At 42.2% G+C, this 24,900-nt stretch overlaps 1 protein-coding gene across 1 annotated transcript in view; it reads left to right on the top strand.

Moving 5' to 3' along the window:
* Positions 1-24,900, top strand: part of ELP4 (elongator acetyltransferase complex subunit 4) — a 1,288,954-nt gene that overhangs the window by 65,157 nt on the left and 1,198,897 nt on the right. Inside the window, exon 2 of the mRNA XM_085648284.1 lies at positions 11,449-11,484. Within this exon, the coding sequence (XP_085504410.1) occupies positions 11,449-11,484 (36 nt within the window). The remainder of the gene's footprint in view (positions 1-11,448; positions 11,485-24,900) is intronic.

The following is a 24,900-nucleotide window of genomic DNA, read 5'->3' as shown; positions in this document are numbered from 1 at the left end:
TCTCTGTTAAATCTTCATTCCATAGTTATCCGACAAAAGACGATATTCTACAACAAACCTGTTATAATAGTTGATCTGCTCAATTTTTACATATATATTCTTGTTGCACAATTATTTAAAGGATACAGGCAGTACCAATGGTATAAAATGCTTTCTTTTGTAATTCACACCCTGGACCTGCCTGTTGCTTCATTGGTAGAGCTGTGAAACAGTGACTTAGGGCCTGATTTAGATCTTGTTGGACGGGTTCCTCTGAAATATAAATTCCATAGGATATAATGGGATTTATATTTCGGCGGATGGGCTATCCTTTGTGACAGAGTAACCTGTCTGCCAAGATCTTAATCAGCCCTTTAGTCTCTTTAGGAACATGTACCTATTAATTTTAAACCTGGATTTGTGTTACACGTATTCCATGTGTATGAATATTTTTTTCTGGCGTTTTTAGTTTTAATTGCGTTTATATAGCGTTTACTACCACTGACGAGGCGTCCAAGCGCTTTTTCGGCGTGTATCACGCTACTCCAGAACCCAAAAAGGATTAGTGGTGAATTAGTATGGGTAAATATGAGACTAATTTGAGCACTGTTATTCGGATTGAAAAGGATAGTGGAGGGATAGAGGGAAGGGTTTGCATTTATATATTTTTAGTTCCACAGATTTCCGTCTGCCTGCTCAAAGTGTAGGATGCCTGTTATGTACACATATCTGATGCCAGAGGCTGTTTCACAATTAGCCTGTGCTGCCTGCTGTTTTTCAGTCTGAGACCTTTCCTTTTACCACACGCATCTCAGCTGACAGCCTCTCTTCTGTTGCCTAACCGCACACTCTAGGCAGGAATGAACAGTAGTTAGTTAACCTACTTTTGTCTCCTAGCCTATGGCAAAACCACAGGCAAATAATAAAGACCCTAAGTCCTGTTTCTTCTGCTGTGAATTCCAGGAACTACTTTTTTTGGGGGGGAGAGCATAGGCATAGAGCAGGTAGTAAGTGTGGCAATGTGCCTAGTTCCTCTAGTCAAAAGTAACTACTGCAATAGAAGAAAAAAGGATACAGGTAGACAGTAAATACTGAGCATGGACCCCAAACCGGGGCACCTAAATAGCACAGGGACACTAACACACAGTGACTGACTGCAAGGAAAAAAACTGGCATACTGACCTTTGGCTGCTGACATGGATCACTGACTGACATAGTGCCATTCTGTCAGTATCCCTGACATAGGGACATGGGCACTGATATTGACACTTGGACACTAATATAGACTCTGAGCCCTGCAACTCTGCTAAGGGTTGCTGCCACTGCCTAGGAACACAGACACTGGAACATGCGGACACTGTCACAGAGACGCTAACATTGGTATGCTTCCATGTGCACATGAACTTTTACAAAAAAGAACTCTCATGAGGCCATTAATGCTGGAACACTGACACCAGGGCACTGAAACTGGGTAGATGGAGAAAGAGGGGCGCTGACTTTAAAAGCAAACACTGACAGGGGAAACAAACACGGGGACACTGCCCCATATGCACTGACATGGGTACATTGACGCGGGAACACTAGCAAGTCTATAAATACTGACCATGAGACACTGACATTGATATGTTTATAAAGCGCTCAAATGCGTATTGACGGTGGCGCCCTTGAGTAAAAAACAGATCATGTGTAGAAATGGTAGTATTAAAAATCCATAATTTGTACAAAGATTATGTTTTAAGTTGTTGACTAAGCTGCAAGAGGGCGGATGATGCTTTGAGGTATAAGGGGAGCATATTCCACAATTGTATCTGAAAAACTTCTCCCTCCCCATGCAGCTCTCCTACTTTTAGGTATATCCATTGATTTAGTACAGCTGAAGTGGAGGGGGTCTTCTGGGAGTGTACCAACACATTTTGTTTAATCAAATAGAGAGGGCCTGTAACATGAAGCACTTTGTAGGTCAAACACAGCCCTCTAAAAGACACTCTTTTCCCAACTGAAAGCCAATGAAGCTTCTTGATGGTTTGAGAGACTGATGAGGGTTTTGGAATTTCCATCAGCAATCGAGCAGTAGAATTTTGAGTGCCTGTAGTTTCCTCAAGTGTTTTTTTTGTTTTTTTTTGTATGTCCATATAAAGGACATTACATTAATATATCTTAGAAAGCACTAAGGTAGTGATGGCTGTTTTTTCCAAATCAAAAGGAATTAACTTCAATATCTTTTTGAGTGTTCTTAAAAGCTAAAAACATACTGAAGTAGTTTGATCTATCTGGCCTGAAAAAGTGAATTTACTGTCAAAGATGATCCCTAGATTTCTTACATTAGAGATGGAAGAAGGTAGAGGGCCTAGGTCTTGAGAAAGTTGTCTTTTCCAAAAAGGAGGACCTCTGTCTTTTCCAAATTTACTTTAAGACCATTGTTTCCCATCTAACTCACAACTTCACACGTACGTGTTCTAAAACGATTGGCAACCTCTAATGGATCTCCCGGGATTGAAATTAAAATCTGCATAGCATCTGCATATGATAAGGTGAAGAAACCAAACTATCTAAGCGCTTTGGCCAGGGTTGCCACATATATATTGAAGAGGGATGGGCTCAGGGAAGATCTCTGAGGGACCCCACAGGGCAGCGTTAAAGATGTGGATGTAAAATCTCCAAGTTCAACTGCTTGTTCTCGATCTGCAAGAAAACATGTCAACAAATCAAGTGCTGAACCACTGAAACCTATGCTTCTCAGCCTTGTGGCAACCATTGAATGGGAAACCGTATCGAAAGTGGCGGAGAGATCTTATAGGATCAATGCCGCTTTCACTCCACTGACCCTGGTCATTCCAGTTTCTTTCACAGCCGCATCCAATGCTGACTCTGTACTGTGTGTTTTTCTGAAACCATACTGCATGGTTTCTGATATTTCAGTAGCATCCAACAATGCAGAGAGTCAAGCGTTAAGGTGTTTTTGCTGGAAGTGGAAGCCGAGAGATGGGCCTGTAGCTTTTTACCTCCTTGGGATCCAGTGAGAGCTTTTTCAAAAGAGGAAGAATAGATGCTTTCTTCCAATCAGTTGGAAAGGTTCCTGTATGGATGACTAAGCAACAAACTTAATTTCTGGTAACCTTACCACACTTTTTGAACTATTTGTAAAATAAGTGGAGGACAGGAGTCTGACAGTGAGTCAGATTTTGTGGATTCAATGAGCAACATAACTTTATCTTCCGTCAATAGCAGAAATGCCTGTAGTGTGTCGTGGGTTGTCTGTAAGTTATCCAGACAATCACTTGAATTAGAAATGTTCTAGCTAGGTGTAAATGTACAGTATATTTCCTGGCTCTTGTCTGCCATGTTATTACACATAGGCTGATACGGTACAAGAGTATTTGAGATGTTCGGGCAAGCAAGTTTTCTGACCATGTTAAATAACTCCTTCGCAGAGTTATTGGCCATTTTGTTTTATCCGTGAAATATTTATATTCATTCTATACAATCAACCGTTCATATTCAAATAAAAATTGTATTTAGATTTTTCTCTCTCGTAATACTGTGCCTTTCTTGGCGCCTACACTTTTGCTTACAAAGTCTCAGTTCTGTTGGGAATTAGGGTGCAGTTGGAATGTGTTTTTTGAAGGACCGTTAAGGATACTGTAGGGTTGATCCTATCCTTATAATTAAAAGCTTCTGTATTAGCCTAAGTCTCAATAAAATTAGGAGTATCAATATTTTTCCAGGCTTTAATTTTGATACACTGCTGAGTGTTCTTATCTGGGGTAGCTTTTTAATACGTTTTTAGCATAAACGGTATGGCCTTATGATCCGTCCATGTCAGTGGTAAAATAGATTTGATTTTTAACTCTTCATTGTTAGAGAATATGCCATCTAATGTGTGACCTACAGTCTAAGAGATTTGTTCGACCAAATGGACAAGATCGAAGGAGTGTAAATTATCAATCAATTTCTCTGTATCTGTCTTCTTGGGCTCTTCTAGATGAAAATCTCCAAGATTGTGAAATTGGGATACTGCATTCAGGACTTAATATATTTATTTAATGTCAATAACAATGTAGTTTTTGAGCCTGGTGGTTGATAAATAAGGAAACCATTAAACACTTGTCTATTGTTTTTACATTTTAAAATAAACACCTCGTAGTTGACTTGAGAAACTTCTTCACATGATTTTAAGTGGTCTTGATAAATAACAGCGACCCCACATCCTTGTTTGTCCTTGCGGTCTACTCTTACGGAGGTAAATCCCTAAAGTACTGCAACCACTGGTTCTGGGTTGCAAGTCTGATCTGCCCAAGTTTCGGTTATGAACACGATGTCAGGTGAGTAATTATCTAATAGTTCGCTAAACTCATAACCGAGTTTCATAAGTGAAGGATCATTTAATAAGATGCATAACCATTCCTCTGTGCATTCTGAAAGTATCGCAGGGATAGTATTTGGGGTAAGTATGTTGGGTGTAACTGGTAGAGGTATTGCGTCTGTTGTACATAAAAAAGAACAGTGTTTGCACTTTACACAATGGCTATCATTATTAACATCCAAAGTATTACCAAGTTCTCTCTTACCCACAGCGTTCATTGGTATAACATTTTTGGGGAAAAGGGCAGAGGCTCTGGCCCCTGGCATCGTTCAGGCGCAGACGGGCTTGCTTTTGGAACCAAATCGGTGTGTTGGCCCTCCCATCAGCTTAATACACTAGAGCACTCTAGCGGTGCAGTATGTGCTAATGAATCAACCAGGAAGTGGTGACTTCATGAAAGAACCCTCTTCGCACAAACAGCGTGTGGCGGCAGACTGGAGGGCTGAAATAAGACAAATAAGAACCCCCCCCAATAGATTCTCTAACGGGTATTTAAAATGAGGGAAGATGTTTTAAAAATCAGGCACTGATGCTGTAGCCTTAGAGTTGGATGCGCTTCTCCGCTCCCATCAGCCTGATATAAGCGTTGGAAAGACTGCAGCACTAGACCGCCAACCCCAAAAATGGCAGTGCAGTATGAGCTGATGAATCAACCTAGAAGTGATGGCTTCACGAAAGAACCTTCTCCGCATAAACAGTGTGCCGTGGTAGACCAAAGGACTAAAATAACACAAATTAAAACTGACAGAAGCACACCACAACTGGAGCACTAATGCATTATGCTTCAATATACGGACACTTGACCTCCTAGCCAGGGGACCGCTCTCTCCCTCCGCAGCTCCGCTGTTGAGCCGCCACCGCTGACCCTGCGTCACCTCTGCCTGTAGGTGTTGGAGGTCTCTGCCTGCCTCACTGCTTGTGCCCGTTTTGTGCCAGACTTGTCCGTGTGTTGGTATTGTGCCCTTATATTTTTGTTATTGTGCCTTTCTATTTTTGTTATTGTGCCTCTCTCCCTGATTGCTGTTTTTGCTCTTTTATCCTGTTGTGTCCCCGTGCCCGGTTTGCCCGCCACTGCTGCCCCCACTGCCCTTGCCGGTTTTCCTGCTCCCGCCTCCCTGCTGCGCTTCCCTCCCTCCCCCATTTAATGGCAGCGCTGTTCAGTGGCCGCACCACTGGTGCGCCAAAGACAAGCCCGTCTGCACCTGACCGCCACCAGCGCCAGGAACCCTGGATCTCCAACCACATACCACTACGACCCAGCTGACCTCCTCGCACTCAACCCAAGAAGGAACAACAACTGCCTGCTGTCCACACCAAATTCCACCCACGGCCAGTTCTCCTGCCGTCACTGCCGCCAGACCTTCACCACCCTCTGCACTCCCACGGTCACCCCCCCAAGTCAGACGCCCACACCACTGAAGCCCTGAAGTGCATCCTTCTCAACATGCGCTCCCTGCACAGACACACCATAGAGATCTGGGACCTCCTCGACACCCGCACGCCACATGTCTCCTTCACAGAAACCTGGACCAACGCCTCCTCCGCCCCGACATCGCCACCGCCATACCTGACAGATACAAGATCCAGAGTATGGACCTCCCCAACCATGCCCAAGGGGAGGACTCGCCATTGCACACAAGAGCTCCCTCCGACTCTCCACCCCCACCATGAGCTACTCCTTCTCCACCACTGAACACCTTCACTTCCAGATCCAGACCAGCCCTAGAACCACACTTCGCGGCTCCCTCGCCTACAGATCCCCCCCGGACCTCACGCCTCGTTCGCCACTACCATCGCTGACCTCATCGCACCCTATGCCATCGCCTCCATGGACTACATACGCATCGGAGACCTGAACTTCCACCTTGACAACCCCAGCGACCCCCAACTCTGCCACCCTCCTGGACAACCTCGCCAACATCTGACTGAAACAGCTTGTCACCACCCTTACCCACAAAGCTGGACACACCCACGACCCCATCTTCGCAAGCGGGAACATCCGCTTCAGCCACACCACGTAACCCTCATGGACGGACCACCCCTGCGTACACTTCCTTGTCAACAAACCCACGCCGCCCAAACCTGCACCACGCCCTCCACAAAGAAACTGGAACAAAGTCACAGAGGAGCAGCTCAACTCCACCCTCAATCGTGACGCCCCCACCACCTCGACCGACGCCAACCTCGCAGCCAAAGAACTCCGCAGATGGATTACGAACTGCGCAGATGAGCTCAGTCCCCTACGCAACCCCGACCAGACAACGCCCCAGGAAGGCTGCCTGGTTCACCGCCGACCTCCAAGAATCCAGACGCACCTGCAGAACCATGAGATGAACTCGAGAAACGGAAAAACCCCGGAAGATCACACCACCTACAAGAGCCCCATGACAGAATACCACCAATGCATAAGATCCACCAAAAGGACCTTCATCCAGAACAAGATCCTTGCCAACTCCAGCAACTGCAAGGACCTCTTCAGCGTCATCCAGGAAACCACCCAGCGAAACCACAGACATCACCCTCTCCCAGGACCTCTGCAGCAAGTTCCGCTCCTACTTCCATCTGAAAATCAAGGACCTCTATGACAACTTTAACGACCAGACACCTGACTCTGAAACCATTCCCTCTTCCAGCAATGCCAGCCCGCCCACCATTTCCTCCTGGACCCCAGTCACCTCCGAAGACACCCCATCAACCATGAAAGGCATTCACTCCCGAGCCCCCATGGAGCCCTGTCACCGCACATCTTCCACCAGCCGCCATCGCTCCAGAACAAAGACGCACCATCAACGCCACCTTCGAAACCGGCATCTTTCTCGATGACTGGAAACGCACAGAAGTCAGACCCCTACTCAAGAAGCCCTCAGCAGATCCTACGGACCTCAAGAACTACCGACCCATCTCCTTCCTCCCCTTCGCGGCCAAAGTCACAGAGAAGACCGTCAACGTCCAACTAACAAAATTAATTGAAGAAAACTTCATCCTCGACCCCTCCCAATCAGGATTCCCCAGCAACCACAGCACAGAGACCGCTCTACTCGCCGCCACAGACGACATCTGCACCCTCCTCGACCAAGGACACACCACAGCCCTCTCTGCAGTGTTCGAGACAGTCTCCCACCACACGCTCAACGCCAGACTCCACGATGCCGGCATACAGGGAACCACTCTCGACTGGCTCCATTCCTTCGTCACCAGCAGAACCCTATGAATCAGACTGCCACCCTTCATCTCAGAATCCACGGAAATCAACTGCTGAATACGTCGCTCAGCCCCATGCGCTTCAACATCTACATGGCCCCCCTCGCCGCCATTGTTAGACAGCACGGACTCCGCATAGTATCCTACGCCGACGACACCCAGCTCTTCCTCTCCATCACCAAGGACCCCATCACCGCCAGACTCAACTTCTTGGAAGGAATGAAGGACGTTGCATCCTGGATGAACAGCAGCTGCCTGAAGCTCAGATCGAGGTCCTCGTCCTTGGCCCCTCCCCCTCTGCGTGGGACACTCTGCAGCCCCCCCCCCCCCCATAGACCACGCCCGCAACTTTGGCATCATACTAGACTCCTCCCTCTCCATGACCCAACAGGTCAATGCCGTCGCCTCCACCTGCTTTAACACCCTCTCCATCCTCTGAAAGACCTTCAAGTGGATCCCCCCCGAATCAAGGAAGACCGTCACCCGCACACTCCTAACCAGCAGACTAGACTACCTAAACGCCCTCTACGCCGGAATCAACAAGTCTCTGCTCTGTAAGCTCCAGGCCATACAGAACACCGCAACCAGACACGTCCTCGGCATCCCTCGAAATGAACACATCACCCAACACCTGCGTAACCTCCACTGGCTCTCCGTTGAGAAGAGAGTAACCTTCAAGATACTCACCCACGCCTACAAATGCCTCCTCAACACCAGACTCCAATATCTCAACTATAGAATCTCCTATCACGTACCCAAGAGGTACCTCGGATCTGCCGACTTTGCACTCGCTGAATCCCCACGCATCCGCAGAGCAAGAACAGGTGGGGGAACCTTCTCCTACATCGCGGCCAAGACCTGGCACGAGCTCCCAATCGACATCAGACATGCCCCCACCCTGCACATCTTCAGGAAGACCCTCAAGACCTGGCTCTTCAACTGACCAGAGCTGCTCCCTGTACCCCCCCCCCCCCCTCCTCAGCGCTTTGGACACTCACGGGTGAGTAGCACCCTTAAAATTCTCTGATTGATTGATTGAACATCTAACACTAGGAAGTGACAAAACACTCCACACCAGAATAAGGGCACTGACCCTGGTTAGCTTTCAGTAGAGCACCAAAACTGACACAGGGAAACTACCAGGTAAGACTCATATGAGGTGGGCACTGACTCGGGGATGGGGACACTGACACTGGGGCACTGATGGAAGAGCACTGAAATATGTACGTTGATACAGGAAGAGTTATCAGTATTGACTGTGGAACACTAGCATTTAAAATGTGAAGTCCATTGATGCCACTGGCACTTAACCCCATCTCCTGTGAACCACTGACACTGGGCTAGTTAAGGTTACATAAGACACTCATTGTCCCAGTGTCATAATTCCAATGGCAAAGTCATTGAGACGAGATGAGCATATTGGTACTTGGAACCTGATACAGTAAAACAAACTGGCAAAGGTACACATTGATAAGGAGATACTGTCACTGTTACAGGAGCATTGAAATGTGGACAATAATGGGTTGACACTGATAGATGGGCATTTTTAGTGGTACTGACATTACGAGACTGACTGCAACCCTTACACTGGGACAAGGGGATACAGGGCCACTAGAATAATGCGATATTACAGCCATGGTGTTTTACACATAATTGTAGATTGTCCGCATTTTCTAAATAATCCTCCATCTGCAGATTTATATAAAAGAGAGTTGTTTCCAGCTCGAACGGTTTAAAAGTTACTAAAAACCCAATGACTTGTTGGCACGCAATGGAAGGCCCTTTGCAAAGGTTGACGGGCCACCTTTCTGTTGCTTGTTATATTTGAGTGCTAAACTGGAACTAATGAGGTGCAACCAGTGCCCAGACCGTGTTAACAAGTGTAAAAATAACCATATAATGAAGTGATACAATCACCAAATGAGCCGCATTACGCCCCATAATTTGCATTTTCTGTTGCTTAATTTGACCCTCCCCTAGTACATAATTCCAGAGGCCCTGTTTATACTTTAGTAAACTAACTAGAACTTGCACCCCATTATACACTGCTTATGACCTCACATATTACATCTCTCATAACATATTAAATTGCTTCACTGATGGCATCTCAGATGATATCTTTGTTGACATTATTCATGATGCTACTAGTACCACTACACCATAAACTCTTACATCTTTCAAAAAAGAAAGTTGGTAGTAAAGGCCCTTTAGTCATATACAGCTTAGTATTGCATAGTGAAAATTATGCGGTGCACGTTTTACCAACTAGTAAAGTTTTGGGTACAAGCAGTTCTCTATGTTGAATAAGGTGAAGAATGAGACCAATTAATGAGGGTTGCAGAAGCATGTTTCAAAGTAGGTTGTGGCTCAAAGCTAAACTGCGTTAGAAAATAACTGAAAAAAGCCAAAGTTTCTGTTGGCAATATATTATTCACATGTTGATATCTGGCTGTGTACTTATGTTAACAGTTGTTTTCGGTGCTATGGACAAATTCTATGAATAGAGGACACATGTATTCAATCTAGCTACATTTATAGTGAAGATGAGTACTAAAATGCAGAAGTATGAAAATTAATGAATCTATTTTCCACCGTGATCATATATAGGAACACCTCCTACTTTCCCAATCACTATCCAACAAACTATCGCAATTTATGTATTATTTGAAAGATGCACATGTAAATTATATGTTGGTTTCATATCAAAACCTCAAAGCACCTGAAATTCACCAGTTATGGTCCACTACATGAACATAACCTGTACATCTCCATGAAGACAAAACTTGTTCCTGTTTGACAAATCTGCCAGACATTTCATGCAGATTTGTCAATCTGCGCCAAAGTTTTATGACCAAACGAAAAACTGCATAATATCATCACACATTTACATTAATGCCTGTTGATTATGGGGCTTTTTAATTTGTAGTGGAGGTGGTGTGAAAACTGATAAAGTTGGCGGTTCTAAGTTGCATCATAAGTCATAACTAACTATTTGCCTGATGTGCCTTCATTTCTCAGGCATAGAGAGGGTTCCCCATCCCACATTGTCATATGGTTTTCACTAATTATTGCAGTCCTCAATTAAGGGAATGTAGTGGAAATATGAATTCATTGTCCCACAAAGACAGAAGTTCCAATGCATCCTACTACTTTAGTTTTTTGTGTACTTATCAATTTAAATGTGCAGACTTTCCCGACCATTAACCTATTCATGCACGTGTGGTCAAAGCATGGTCTTGCATCTTTGTCTAGTTAGAAACTATATATTTCTAAAACACTTTTGGAGATACTGTTTCTGAAATCACCTATGCCATTTCTAATTACAAGAGGATATGCAAGCCTTATAGAATGTTAATTGAACATTTAATTCTCTCAACCCTTTCCAAAGTCTTTCTCTTTTGTCTTGAAATCCTGACTAGTGCAATGCCCCAGACAAGTGTCAGTTTTGCTATCTAAGTTTGCTTATGTGTATGCGATCCAAGGACTTTGATTCATGAAAACGCCAGGAGTAGCAATAGTGACCTTAGTTGCCACTCGATCCCTATTGACAGAGTATGTTTGGCCTGCCATGCACCCCTCAAAAGCCTGCTATTTCTGAAGAGGAGTAAGGGTTTTAGAGTCTCCCTCCTTTATTTTCCTTTTTCTACATTCACAATCCCTGTGACCAAGGGTGGAAAGGGGTGGGCCAGGAGTAGCACTGAGCAAGCCAGAGAGAGCATATGTTACCCCTGCCTTCCCAAACGTGATTTCTAACGTGCTCATGGAGTACTCTCTTGTTGATGGGCTTGTGGTGCTCTATCTTTCAGTCGAAACCTGTGCTGGGTTTTATAGTTGCCACATGCTTTTGTGGGAAAGAAGTACATGCACTACAAATGTATAATTTCTACTTTTTTGTCTTTCTTTAGGTGGCGGATTAGCAGTTGGAACCCTTCTGCTCATAGGTTAGTACAACATTGCTTTGTTCTGTCCCTTAAATACTATCACAGTCCTTCTTGGTTTTTAAAACTAAAGAGTTACTATTTCAGGCTGACAGAGTTCAGAATACTAAAATGAAACTTCTCATATTGTGGTTGTGATATAGTACTTCTGAAGAGTAAAGGTGTATGCCATGTTTAGTTCTAGGTTAAACGTAATAAAAGTTAAGTAGCATAATTATATATTTTATACTAGTTTAATATTGGTAGGGTCACAAAACAAACACGCTCCATACAACTGCCTAGCTTGTTTTATGATTCCTATCTATCACAATGGGTACAAAACAACTATTGGTGGCTGGCCTTCAGGTGGCATTCAGACCATGCTTTAACTGCACTGTCTAATGAAAACGTTTAACGATGGTACCATTTTTTTTTTGAAGATAACATAATCTGTGCAAAACCGAAGGCCCTCTGTTTTGCTGTATTGACCTCTGAATCAGTTTGGCAAACTGTGCATTTAATTGGATGGCTAAAAACAAAAACCTCTTTTTCATTCAGTTTGACTGAGGCTCAGAAGCCATACATTCTGTTAAGAAAAATACTAGATGTTAAACACTCAGTCCTTCACCTTTGAGTAGGGCAAACATGATAAACAGAATGGAGTTTCTACATTACCTGTTTAAAATGCTGACTTCCACTTTGAGCTCCAGAATCATGTCAAAAGTGACTGGGGGGGGGGTGGAGGAATGGGGAAGGGGGAGACTCTTTGGACATTTTTTTGAGGAAGGACTAGGCATACACTGAAAAACTAAACTGTCCACACAGATGCTTGAGAATGTGTGTATTAAGATACCAGACGAACTTATTTGTTTACCTCTCTGTCAACTGGTTAGCCAAAGACAAACGCAACTCAGCTTTCACATAGTGGCAAATAAATTGTTGCATTAAATTGCACACAAACCTGATCCGTGTAGGCCAACCTAATACACGCGTGCCCATGTTGGATCAAGTAGTCAGAACTGACCCAAACATACATATAAAAGCTACAATTTGATGTAATTAAAAAAAATTCTTAGGTGGGAGAGATCAGAGCTAGTGAGTGTATCTAGCATTTTTACTTAACATTGGTTTAATGTAAAGTGAATGGTCGTGATATTGTTCACATAATTTTGGCTTCTATTTTCACAATCAGTAGACTTCCTCATGATTAAGAGTAAAGCATGGAAGATGGGTATAAACAAAGATTTTAAAAAAGAGACTAAAGAATGTCCACAAAATAATGACATGTTCACATGAATTTGTTTATTTGCTATGTTTGTTAATATTTAGGTTATATTTTTTTCTATTGAGTTAGAATACTTTCATTGTTTGATAATGTCTCTGCTGTATAGGACTTGTGTGAGAAGCAATGGTTAGAAGGAAAGTCCCCAAAACTGGTGTGGATTCCGATTGATTCTTAAGAGTGTGGCACTAATAATGAAACTAAGATAGCATCAGCATTCTGTACCTATTGCATGACTTGCAGTAGATGAATCCGTTTTTATATTGTAATGCATATGGGTTTATCCAATTATATGAGAAAACCAGGTCAAAGTCCACTACAATCCAAATACTGATTTAGTGCCCTTGTAACACCCCAAGCCATCAAAACCTGTTTATTTCGGTCTATACTTTATCATGTGGAGATACACCCCACCCAGACTGCGGAGTCTCCCTATGGTAAAGCATATGGAATATTTAAAAGAATGTATTTAACTTCAAAATATGAAACATGTTTTTGTTAAATAATATAAATTCATTTAAGATATTTACTTGTATAGAACAAAATAAAACAAATGCTACAGCACTAATACATTAATTTTGTTACATTTATAATTAACTCAAATATATTAAATTAACATTCTGAAGTTTAAATTAAAAAATAAATTCCCACCTAAGAGAAGAATATATTAATGTGCATTAATAATTATTGAAAGTAATGTATGGACTTATTGGCTATGTGGTGTGGTGGACTTGATACTCTTTTTGTTTTTAGTAGCAACTTATAGTCCAAGTTTGTGAATACCGAAAATTGGTAAGCATGCTCAAAAGTGGGAGTTGCCTTTTGCGAATCAGGCCTCAAGTCTCCGGTGGGATTTTAAAAAAGTGTGCAATTTAAACCCACAACTCTAGTTGATTCTCTGGCATTTAGGTGTAGATAGGGCACTGTGTGGCGTTTTTTGTATGCCTATATACGTGACCTGACTGACTGCACTGTTATTATTGACAATTGCATTTTTATATATTTTCATACCGGTATGGGCCTCCAGGTGATCGCCTAATTCAGAAGGTGTAATGTTTTGCTGTAATGTGCTGTCTTAAGAAGCATCAAAGAAGGTTTCTAAAGCTATCATGAAAGTGATCAGAGAGGAATGTGCTATGATGTAGACAGCAGACTGAATCTAGAGTTTAGATGATTCAGTAAAGTGAAGGTGCATGTGGCCTATGAACCTTCAGGTGAGTTTGGTAATCAATAGAGGGTGGCAGATTGGCCGTCTTTCGGGGGTACTGATTTTCATGATGTTGGTCTAATGGTATGCTATGATAAATTTCTGAGCAAGCATTTGTGGACTTGTAGAGAGGAATTTAAGTTTGACCTTGTTTCACCCTGGGAATAAGTGAAGAATCACCTTGGCACCTACCAAAGAAAAAGAAGATTTGATCTTTTTCCCACAATGGCAAATATCTGCAAGCTCTTTTTGATATTTTGCAGGTGACTGAGCTGAAACTAGGGCAGCCTGTTAGTTGTATGGGTGTAGTCCAGTCTGGAGTGAATGAGGATGAAGACTAGGATCTTGTGTAGGTTCAGAAGTGTCTTGGAAAGTTTTCTTCTGAGATGGCAGTGCTAGAAGAAACCTGAGCTGTTAATGGTTTAATTGGAATTTCATGCCCAAGTCATAATGTAGAAATATTTCACTGTGATTTAAACATGTAGACAAAGTGATTGGATAATTAAAAACGTTTTGAAATTGGATGGAGATATTGTTGACCAATACAAATGCCTTTGATCTAGGATTAGTTTTGGAGCTGTCCAACTTAAGCATACTTATACTCATTGAGCAAATAAAGACTCTTGGGCACTTCAGTGTCTGTTTACTGTGCAAAGCTAACAATGAAGGATCTGAATGGCATTAGCATAACAGTTGTACATGAAGCCATGACTCTAGAAACCCAGTCTTAAGCAGCATGCAGTGGTTTACGAGCAGTATCCTTGAAGGATGCTGCAAGGCGGTATGTCAATACCTTTTTGGAGTCAGACAACCACCTGCTTCTTGACTCACTGCTGTCTCTGAAAGAGAGGATCCTGCACCCCCCGTGAGAGGTGTACACATTATCAAGCACTACCATCTTTCCAGTCAGGAAGTTATGGGTTCAGTGATAATGAGAGCTAGACTGGTCCAATAAAAATTACCATTGTTGGAGTCGTTAATCTGGGAGCTCTAATAAATCTAAAATACATTTTGAATAACATATTTGTGGTTGTACTTCATATGAAGTGGAAGCCTTTTCTTTTATTTCTCAGATTAATCTATGATACCAAATGAAAATTACAATTTTTAGTCATTTAAAGTGGATGTTGGTATTGGTATTTGGTACCGCGTTCCATATTCGGGCTAATGCATCCATTTTAATTTCCAACTGCAAATCATTTAACTGCGTCATAACTGGCGTAAACGACTTTCCAATGAATCACAACCGTATGGTTAAGAACAAATATATTTTAAACACTTAATGTATGTGTTTTCAATTCCATTTTAAATTGAAATCTGTTTCATTAATGGTGTGTGTGTAGGATATCTTAAATGAGAGGCAGCATTGGACTAATGGACATCCAAGTTTAACCATGCCATAGAAATGTGCAAATACTGTTAATGCCTCAGGATTGAACAAGTTGGTAAAGTGTACATGTGTCTGCATTCATCTTTCCAGATCCTTGAACATAAAATCTTCTAATACCAATGGCTAAGAAAGTAGTGTTCCTAGGTTTTAAAGATCATGAATGTTATGTTTTTATGTATCTTTCAAACTTTTGTTTTTGACTTGTGTGATAAAGGTATTTATACCTATCCTCTCTGCTGCCAAATAGGTTTTTTAGGATCAAGTTAGTGGATTGTTAGGGGTTTAAAGTATTTGAATAATATTCCCTTTTTCTTTTGTTCTCCATCTATCTTGAGTTTTCTTTCTTTTTGTTCGATAAGCGTGTTTCTTTCAGTCCGTTATCTGTGTCTGTATTTACCGACTTCTCCATTCTTGTGGTGTGCACATTCCCAAAGACATCAAGGGCTGGTAATGTAATTTTGTGTGTAAACTGAGGATAAATGTTTTAGAAATTGGTTCTTCTAGTTTTCTATTAATACTCACCTCCTACTAAGACCAGTTAAACGAGTCTCTGAACTTAAAATGCTGATACGCCACTTGAGAATATGTGATAATCCTTGAATAATCTGCATTGGTTTGCATTACGTCATTGTTCTTTGCTTCTTATACCGCATAGTTTTTTAGTCCATTAAAATAAAAGCCACCTCTCTATTGCATTTTTTTTTTTTTTAAATATCAATTGGAGATGATCATTACTTGAACATCATTATTCTGAAGATCCCCACAAAGTGATTTTCTGTAATTTACTATAGATGTACTTTTCACATCTGGCCACGGTTACTTCATCCCATTCGTATTGATTTGGCCTAAAATTGGGGAGAATATTTCAAATGATATACTGGTATTTATTATGATTTCATAAACACGTCATCAACAAAGTGACAATGGAGACTGATACTGCAGTTTATAACTGAGATACATGTGATTGATATTTTGAATTGTGTTTGTCAGAGAATGCTGTTTGGAAACACTAATTTGCCTGCTGATAGTTTAAAATGCAATTTATGTCAGAAAATTGATTAATATATTACACTGTTGAGTCTGCCGTTATATAGTTATTCAGACAATGTTTCTATTGAAAAGGCTTTTTTATTTGCCTACAACTTGTAACCCCATGGATGAATTTGCTTGAATTTTGCAATATACCTAGTCAGTTAAATTAGGGCATGCCAAGTTTTGTCACGATCCATCCACAGAAAAAACATTAATGGGAGGGGGCAAAAAAAGAGATTTCCCATTTTAGCTCTACTAGGAAATTTTGCTGAAACCTACAGCCCAAACGGCATAAAAGAATTACACCAAATTTGTATTGAAAGTAGAACTTTACTCAGAAAGCATGTTTGTTTGCTGTAAATTCACTTAGTAGGTTTTAATATATTATGTTTAGAAATGTTACAGAGCTTGTTTGAAAGGATTAGACTTTTGTATATCCTTACTGTTGTTTAGACCTCTGTCAATCACATTTGAATGTTTCCTCAGATGTAATTGACTGAAAGAGCTACAGCTTTATATAATAGAAAACTCTTCTATTTTGTAAAGATTCTGGATTCAGGCATGATTGGTAACTTTACGCTCAGACACACATTCAGGGGCTCACTGAGGGATCTGAATATGCTCATGTTATCAACAATAAAACATCCTTATCACCTCTTGATGCTACTCTACCCTGAACCCTAGAGCTCCTTTATTAGCACTTAACACTAACTTTATCTGAACCCTAAAAACTCCTTAGCGCCTGTGTAATAATGCTAGTAATGTTCAAAGATGCATGAAATAATCCACCAAGATTGCACAAACATCCTCTTACTTTATGAGATTCCTATGCATATGCTTAGGCTATCCCACACCTCCCTTATTTGCAGAGGCAGTTTTGTGGAGGCCCATCAACAAGAAGTGCAAGAGAAGAAATAATATATACTAATAACATGGCATAAATCACACACAGAATGGACATACATTAATATTTACAATGAACAAATTTAATCATAAACTTTAATGACCAGACGATAACTTTACTGCGCTAGTTAGGTATCTGCAAACCGATGCAGAAGCTTATCTGGAGACACAGCAATAATCATGTCTGTGTCTTTGGGTGCTCACTATCCTACAGCTCCTTCCCCTCTTATCACATTGATTCTTCACCAGCTCAGAACTCTATCTTTCTTTTGTTTTGCCAGCAAACAACCAGTGTACCTCCTTTAGACTCTTTACTTCTCATCATTCCCCTTCCTGTCACTCGTCACAACCATTACCCTGTGGAAATTTTATATTCTGGTGTCTTCTGTCTGTTACAAATTTGTGACTCATGAGTCTGATGAATTTTGATATGTTCTTCATATTTCTTGGATTTTTTTTATCATCACCAGATCACTAATCCCCACAATTTCATCGTCTCAATTTCCTTGCCTCAAATCTGCACCTACACCTTTGGAGCTAGCGTCCATTATTACCTTAGATTTAACCATTTGAAGATGCAGTTCTCAACCAAACTCTTCTTGATATCAGTGAACTCGCTTCTACAATCCACAGATCATTGAAGTTCAGCTCCTACTTTTTTTTAACACCAACCTCCTGTTTTTGGTGCAAAGAGCAAAACTAGGTACAAACATATTGTAATACTCTGTCACTGCAAGAAGCTTTGCCAGTGCATCTTTATTCTCTGAAGCAGGTAAATTATATTATTTCACCAAGTCATCCTTTAGTTTTATGCCCGTACCTCTAATCTGTGACCTACATATAATTCTTGTTTACCAAACCTGCCTTAGGAGCTCTTCAGAGTTAGACTACTGTCCCTGAGCCTAACCAGCACCTACCAGAGCCTACATTTGTGTTCTCTGTTAGAGGTACCACAAAAAAAGACTGTCCTACACTTAGAATGCCCTTCAGTACTCCCTCCATTGCTTGATGGAAAACTGAGGCATTGGAAATGAAACCGAATGGCATCATCAAGTATCTAAACACCCCAAAAGGAGTAAGAAATGGGGTTAAATCCATAGACATTTCTTGTAGTTTGATCTGGTAGTATGCTGATGTAAGATAAAGTGTCAAGAACACCTAGGCACCTTTTTAGTACAACAACATCTCCAATATGTTTGGAAAGCGATTCCTTTCTACTTTTACACATTTATTCAGTTCTGGAAAGTCAATGAATAGCCTCACCTCACCTGTGGCATTGTGTAATACAACTGCTAATCATTCGCTTGCGACCATTATTAAAAAAAAAATATATGCTTCCATCGTCAGCCTTTCTAGTCCATTCAACGTTGGCATCTTTAACTGCTTTGGGCACACATCTGACCTTAATAACCACACGACAGACATGCTCTTTCAACATAGTCATTTGTATGTAACCTCTCCAACAGACCTGCAGATCCTTGAAGACTTCTGGAAATTCTGCAAGCATCCTAGCGACCACTTCATAATTATTCACCACACTTCTAGCGTTCACAAAATCACCAAGCATGAAGGGAGTGACACTGTTAGGATTCAGAATCTCCCTTGGTTGGTACATAAACTTTCCCTGATGGAAACCTCCCACTTTACTCGACATCACCATAAAATACCCCATATGTTTAATTGACTTACCTCTGTAAGATATCGGTTTGATACTCGGCCTGAAGCGCTTCATTTTTTATTTTTTTAAAGATTACAGTAGAAACCTTCTTTAGGGACGACCATTATTTTAGCCGCCCAAGTCAAAAAGTATGTATACTTTAGCTCCATTTACTCTCACAATGTAAAAGGGGGCCGTTTTTACTCACCATTAAACTGCAACTGTATCTCACCACAGTCCAGCTCACGTGTTTTTTACTTTTTTTTTATATACATTTTTTGTCACTGGAGCTAGCATTCATTACTGCAATATAATATTGTATAATACATTATATATACATCATTACTAACGTAAACAGCATAAATATTAGTGTGAACAGCGGAGGACCGAAAAATAAAGAAAACAAAAACAATTTTTTTAAACGCCTGGGGAATGTGATTGGCAGCTTCATCTGGGGTTATAGGCGGACCAGACGTGCTACACATTTTATCAAACTTTAATACAAGCAAGTGGGATTTAAGCTTATATTATTGGGTGCCATTTGTTGGGTGGATTCAGAGCCTGCTAAAAGGGCATTAAGCCGGGCTGCTCTCATTGAGCTATCAACTTGCAGGTGACCCTGTTATCGGATACGTACATCACAAACTAACGGACCATAATGACTACAACAGGGGTAGGTTCAAGATAGTCAGGGACATAGCACAGATATGGCAGGAATCCGCAAGGAATATTCTCTACCTACACTTCAGAATTACACTTCTTTGGGGGGTAATCCAATATTTCCAGACATAATCCATGACAATGTTGGGAAAATGTGGGAACGTCGGGGTATTAATAATCATGGCCATCTGTATGATCAGTAGGCGTTTCATACGTTTGACTCATTACAAGAGGAGTATGGGCTCCCACTTTCCTTTAAGTATTTACAGGTAACCGATTACCTACTATATGGGTATAAGTTGCAAATCAGACAAACATCTGAAATCCTGGCCTGTATATATGAGACCTCTAGCAAAATTTCCATTAGCCTGTTGTATCGGAAGCTCATCTCATAGGCCCAAGATGGTAGCCTGCAAATAGCTTCATGATGGTGTCTGCTTCCTCTATCTGAAATTACGACTAATTAAATTCAGTAGCCCTAACAATGCTGGATTGGTCAGGGACCTCCGTTAGCCTCAAGCTGCAACATTTTAGGACTATCTGGATGCTTTACTACATGCCTGAACGTATCTCAAAATGGGCACTGTCCCGAGTTACTCCTAAATCATACTGTTGAAATGCAATCACTATGCAGCAGATTTAGTTCATATGTTTGACTGTCCAGTGCTAAGCGAATTTTGGACTAATCTATTTTCACTTCTTATATAACACTTGAGGCATAAATATCAGTTAACTAAAAAGCAATCTTTTTAGGGTACAAGCAAGGATGTGTGGGCCACTCAGTGTACCTAAATCTCTTAGGTTGATGCACCATATGTATCATTCCTTCGCCACAGTTTGTTTAGGATCTGTATTTCAATCCTGATAGTTATGGCGCATGGCATTTCGGTATCAATTGATCCCATCGTTATTATATTCTGAATGAGTTGACATTCTATTAGATGTCATATTGCCCTGAATGGGCTTTATATATTTGTGTGTATACTTTTGATACGTTACGTGCATCCCAAGGCTTCCTATGCCTATTGTAATTCACTCTATAAGAAGTCCAAGTCATTTTATGTTTGTTACCTGTATTCATACAATGATCTTATTCGCTTATCGGATGAAGGTTACAATTATCAGATATTAGATATTCCTGTTTATCAATATGACATCTAATAGAAACTGTGGCAAAGGAATGATACATATGGTGCATCAACCTAAGAGATTTAGGTAATTTAAGCTAATGAATCATCTATTCAATGTATATATATTGACATGTGAACATTAACATGTTCAAAGATGGCGCTCATAGTGGAGCAAGAGTCCTTTGTTTGTTGTAATGAATTTGACATGTGATTTAAGTTGCCATGGTAACGGCGCCCGTCGACATTGACGAAGGCTGACGTCGAAACGCGTTTGTTGTTTAATTTATCTCACAAATAAATCCAAAGCAGATTTAACCTAACGTGAGTGCTGGCCCTAATTTACTGAGAAGTAAGGAGCTGAAGAATATATATATATATATATATATATATATATATATATATAATGAGGAAATCAAATTGGACACCTTTGCTCTGACACTCGACTAATTGTCCACCTGTGCTCGACGATGCACCCAAAAGTACCTGTAAACCGAATTGCTCACTACTGCCAAAGCATTTGAAAAACTAGAAAGCACTTACTCCTGTGGAACATATTTGATTTCCTTAGGAAGTTCAATTATGTGCCATTGCTCCGTTCAAATTATGCATGTCAATCCTAAAACCCGCTCTATCATCAGTCGTGGGTTAAGATGAGAACATTAACTGCTGTTAAACATTTCAGTGGACAGTGAGAAAATTATTTCATTTGTGTATGTTGCCAAATCCTCATAACATACTAATTTCCAGGCTGGCGTTGTCAAGTGATCAGATCGTGTGGGTTTCTCCAGAATGAGTTTTGTCACATTCTGCATGTTTAGTTAGGCATATTAAAGATACATTGGTAGTCTTCAAGCAACCTAGGCCTGATACATACGGTGTGCATAGTCATGCATTTGAGCATCACATGAGCCAAGATTTCACCCTGGACAAGAAGGTTTGTCTCGTGTGTCTATGCACTCGCGTCGCATGAATACTTCACTGATGGTGACTTACACTCTCCAATGTGTACGCTGGTGGCTGTTATTAGAGCAGCGGTAAGCTATATTATGAGAGTTCCACTGCATTCCCCATAGTGTGAAATCTTCAAAGTTACTGATCCTATTGACATTGACTGATGAACAAGAGCAGGGCCACGCCGGGCATGCAAATTCTCATGATCCCTATGTCACATCAAGATGTGTTAGACCACAATATAGAGACTTATTCATTCAGTCCACTTCCTATAGTACTAGTAGTCTGACCTTGGTGCTGAGGCATTACTTGATGATAATAAATAAACTGGTAGATTCTTGCATTTTTCTGGCATTTATCTAGTAGATATTGCTTTGTTTATCTACTCCCACTGCCTTTCCTTCTACACTCTCACCAGACACCTCCGCTCTGCCAACCTGGCCCTGTCCACTATCCCACGGATCTGCATGACTTCGGCCAGAGGAAGATCCTTCTCGTAGTCACCGTAAAGACCTGGAACTCTTCCTCTACACCCCAGGCAATCACCATAACTGCCTCAATTCAGGAAGGACCCCAAGACCTGGCTCTTTTACTGAACTGCAGAACACCAACCCAGAGCCTTGAGAGCCTAACGGGTGATTAGCCACTCTATATAAGAACCCTAATGGATTGATCGCTTTTGTTTCACTTCGTCTCTTAAGGATTAATTAAATCCTTTACCACAGACTCAACACCAGTGTCGTAATGGTAATAATTTCCAAAGATGAATTAAATAATTCACCAAGAAAAAAAGGCAAAAAATGTGTAGGTATATTCTGATAATGCCTCACCACCTTCCAGCTCACCACTACCAGAGATACTGGCTCCATTCAAAGGATGAACAGAACTTTCTCTTACATTGTTACGTTTGATGTGTGTGTTCCTTTGCATATGCTCAGTATTCCAGACGTTCCCATAACCCTTTACTAACCCTTAAAGTTACTCATTCCTGAACCTTACCACCCCTTAACAGTGTCCTTCCCTGAACCCTAACAATCCATTTCTAGCCCATAATGTTACTCTTCTCTCAAACTCCAAAATGCCTTGCTATCCCTTAACACTGCCCTTGCCTAAATCCTAAACACCCCAGAAATTCGCCAATGATGGGTTGTGGCAGAAACTAAAACTCGTGCCTTCCCTTTGCGTTGCAAATTACATCAAGCATGACTTCATTGATGGCATAAGTGACATCATTGATGACATCACTGCATGTACAACAAACAAAAGCATATCAACTTGTACATCAGAAAAAATCTATAATCGGCTCTAAAACATAAACCAAAATAGCATTTGTACAACATCATTGTAGGAATGTGGGGTTCAGTTGCAGTAACCCCCCTCCCCCCACACTTTTTGCCAGATTTCTGATGTACTTTGACTTGATGTGCCCTGGGTCCCTGCCAAACAGGTTCCCAGGTCCTGTGTTCTATCCCAAAACTGTACATTTGTACCCACAATTGGCACCTCTCTGGTCACTTGCAAGTCCCTTGTAAAAAGGTATCATGGGTACCAAGGGCACTGTGACCAGGAAATGCCTCTAATGGCTGCAGCACCTATTGTGCCACCCTTAAAGGCCCTGCACCTTAAGACACACTCACTGCCACTGCAGGCTGCGTGTTTTGGTGTAGAGAAAAGTGAAGAGTCGACATGGCACACATCCCTGTGTGCCATGCCTTTTAATCCACTGCCTGAAGCCTAGGTAAGTCACCCCTCTAGCAGGGTGCACTAGCCCCAAGGTGAGGGTACAGAGGCATGAACCATGTACACCTACAGTTTCGAAGTCCGTTCTTAGACATTGGAAGTGTAGTAAAGCCATAAAGCGTATATGGTACGGGAGTTGGTCATTACGAACTCCATAGCTCTATAATAGCTTTACTAAAAACTGGTAAGTTTGGTAGCAAACGTCTCGGCACATTAAACCCACAATGATGCCAGTGTGGGAATTGATATAAAATGCCCTCAGAGGGCATCTTCAAGATGCCTCATGAAAATCGACCAGCCCTGGTGCGGTTCTTGAATGGCTGCCTGCCGTTTGCCACCACCAGACAGGCTTCTGGACCCTTGGGTAGAGGACCTCTGCTCTCTCTGTCCAAAAACAAAGCCCATCCTCGACAGAGGTGTCATGCCTCCTCCCCCAGTATGGGCTGGGTCCACAAAAAGGGAAGCTTCAAAGGTCCTGCCGCCTTTGGACGCTGTCCCTGCCTTTAGCTGCCCCCAGCGACTGGCTGCCACCAGTCCTGGCTCCCACTTTGGGTGGAAGAATCGGCAGGAAATCCAAGCTAGGAATAGAGGTCTACCCACCTTTGCCAACCCCAACCCTCAGGTGGGAGAGGTGAGGTGTAGCACACATCTCACTCCCCTCCGTCTTGAAGATGGGGGTACTCAGCCAATTCGGAAGAGGCTCATACCCCCTGCAAGGTGGCATAATAGGGGGTGTACCTACGTGTTCCTGACCTTTACACCCCTTTAACTTCTTTAAATTTAGTATTTAGGGGTGACCCTGAACCTTGCCTCCTCATGTTCGAAGGAAAAAGAAGGACTGAAGAGCCGTGCTGACCCAGGAAGGAGATGAGTACACCAACTGCCTTGGCCCCAGCCCTACCGTCCTGTCCCATCTACGACCTGCCTAAAGCAAGAACCCCTGCAACTTCAGCAGCCAGCAACCCCAGAGCCTGGAGACCTGCCCTGCAACCTTCCCACAGGCTCTGTCTCCCGTGAGCACCGGAGTTGCCCAAATAAAGACTCCCCTCCAGAATCCAGATTCTGTTGACTCCGCGATTCTGCTCCACTCTACAACCGATGCCCACATCCCGAGTTTGAGTGGCCAAACACCCTAAGGAGGTCTCCCCAACGATCCTGACCTGGGATCTGGTGATCTTCGACCTCCCTCAAGACTCCAGACGACGCCTGCAGCTTCAACCTGAAAGGGCCCCCCGACCGCAACTGGAGCTGGTAAGAAAACCCGATGCCAGAAGACACCCCTACACCTGACACCCCATGGCATTGGGTGGCCCAACCAAGAGTGTCCAGGCATCCTCCCAGATCCCAACTTACCTCTCCAGCCGGTTGTCGCCTTCGGGAAGTCTCCCGGCCCAAGCTTCAGCATCTTTCCAAAACCGAGGTTATCCATTTGAAAGCACAGGGTCCCGACCAACGTCCGTTTTGCACCTAGCCGCCTGAGTGTCGCTG

This window comes from Triturus cristatus, chromosome 3_2 (genome assembly GCF_964204655.1).
Source record: "Triturus cristatus chromosome 3_2, aTriCri1.1, whole genome shotgun sequence".
Taxonomy (NCBI): domain Eukaryota; kingdom Metazoa; phylum Chordata; class Amphibia; order Caudata; family Salamandridae; genus Triturus; species Triturus cristatus.
The sequence above is the reverse complement of the archived record's forward strand: the minus strand, read 5'-3'. Positions and strand labels throughout refer to the sequence as shown.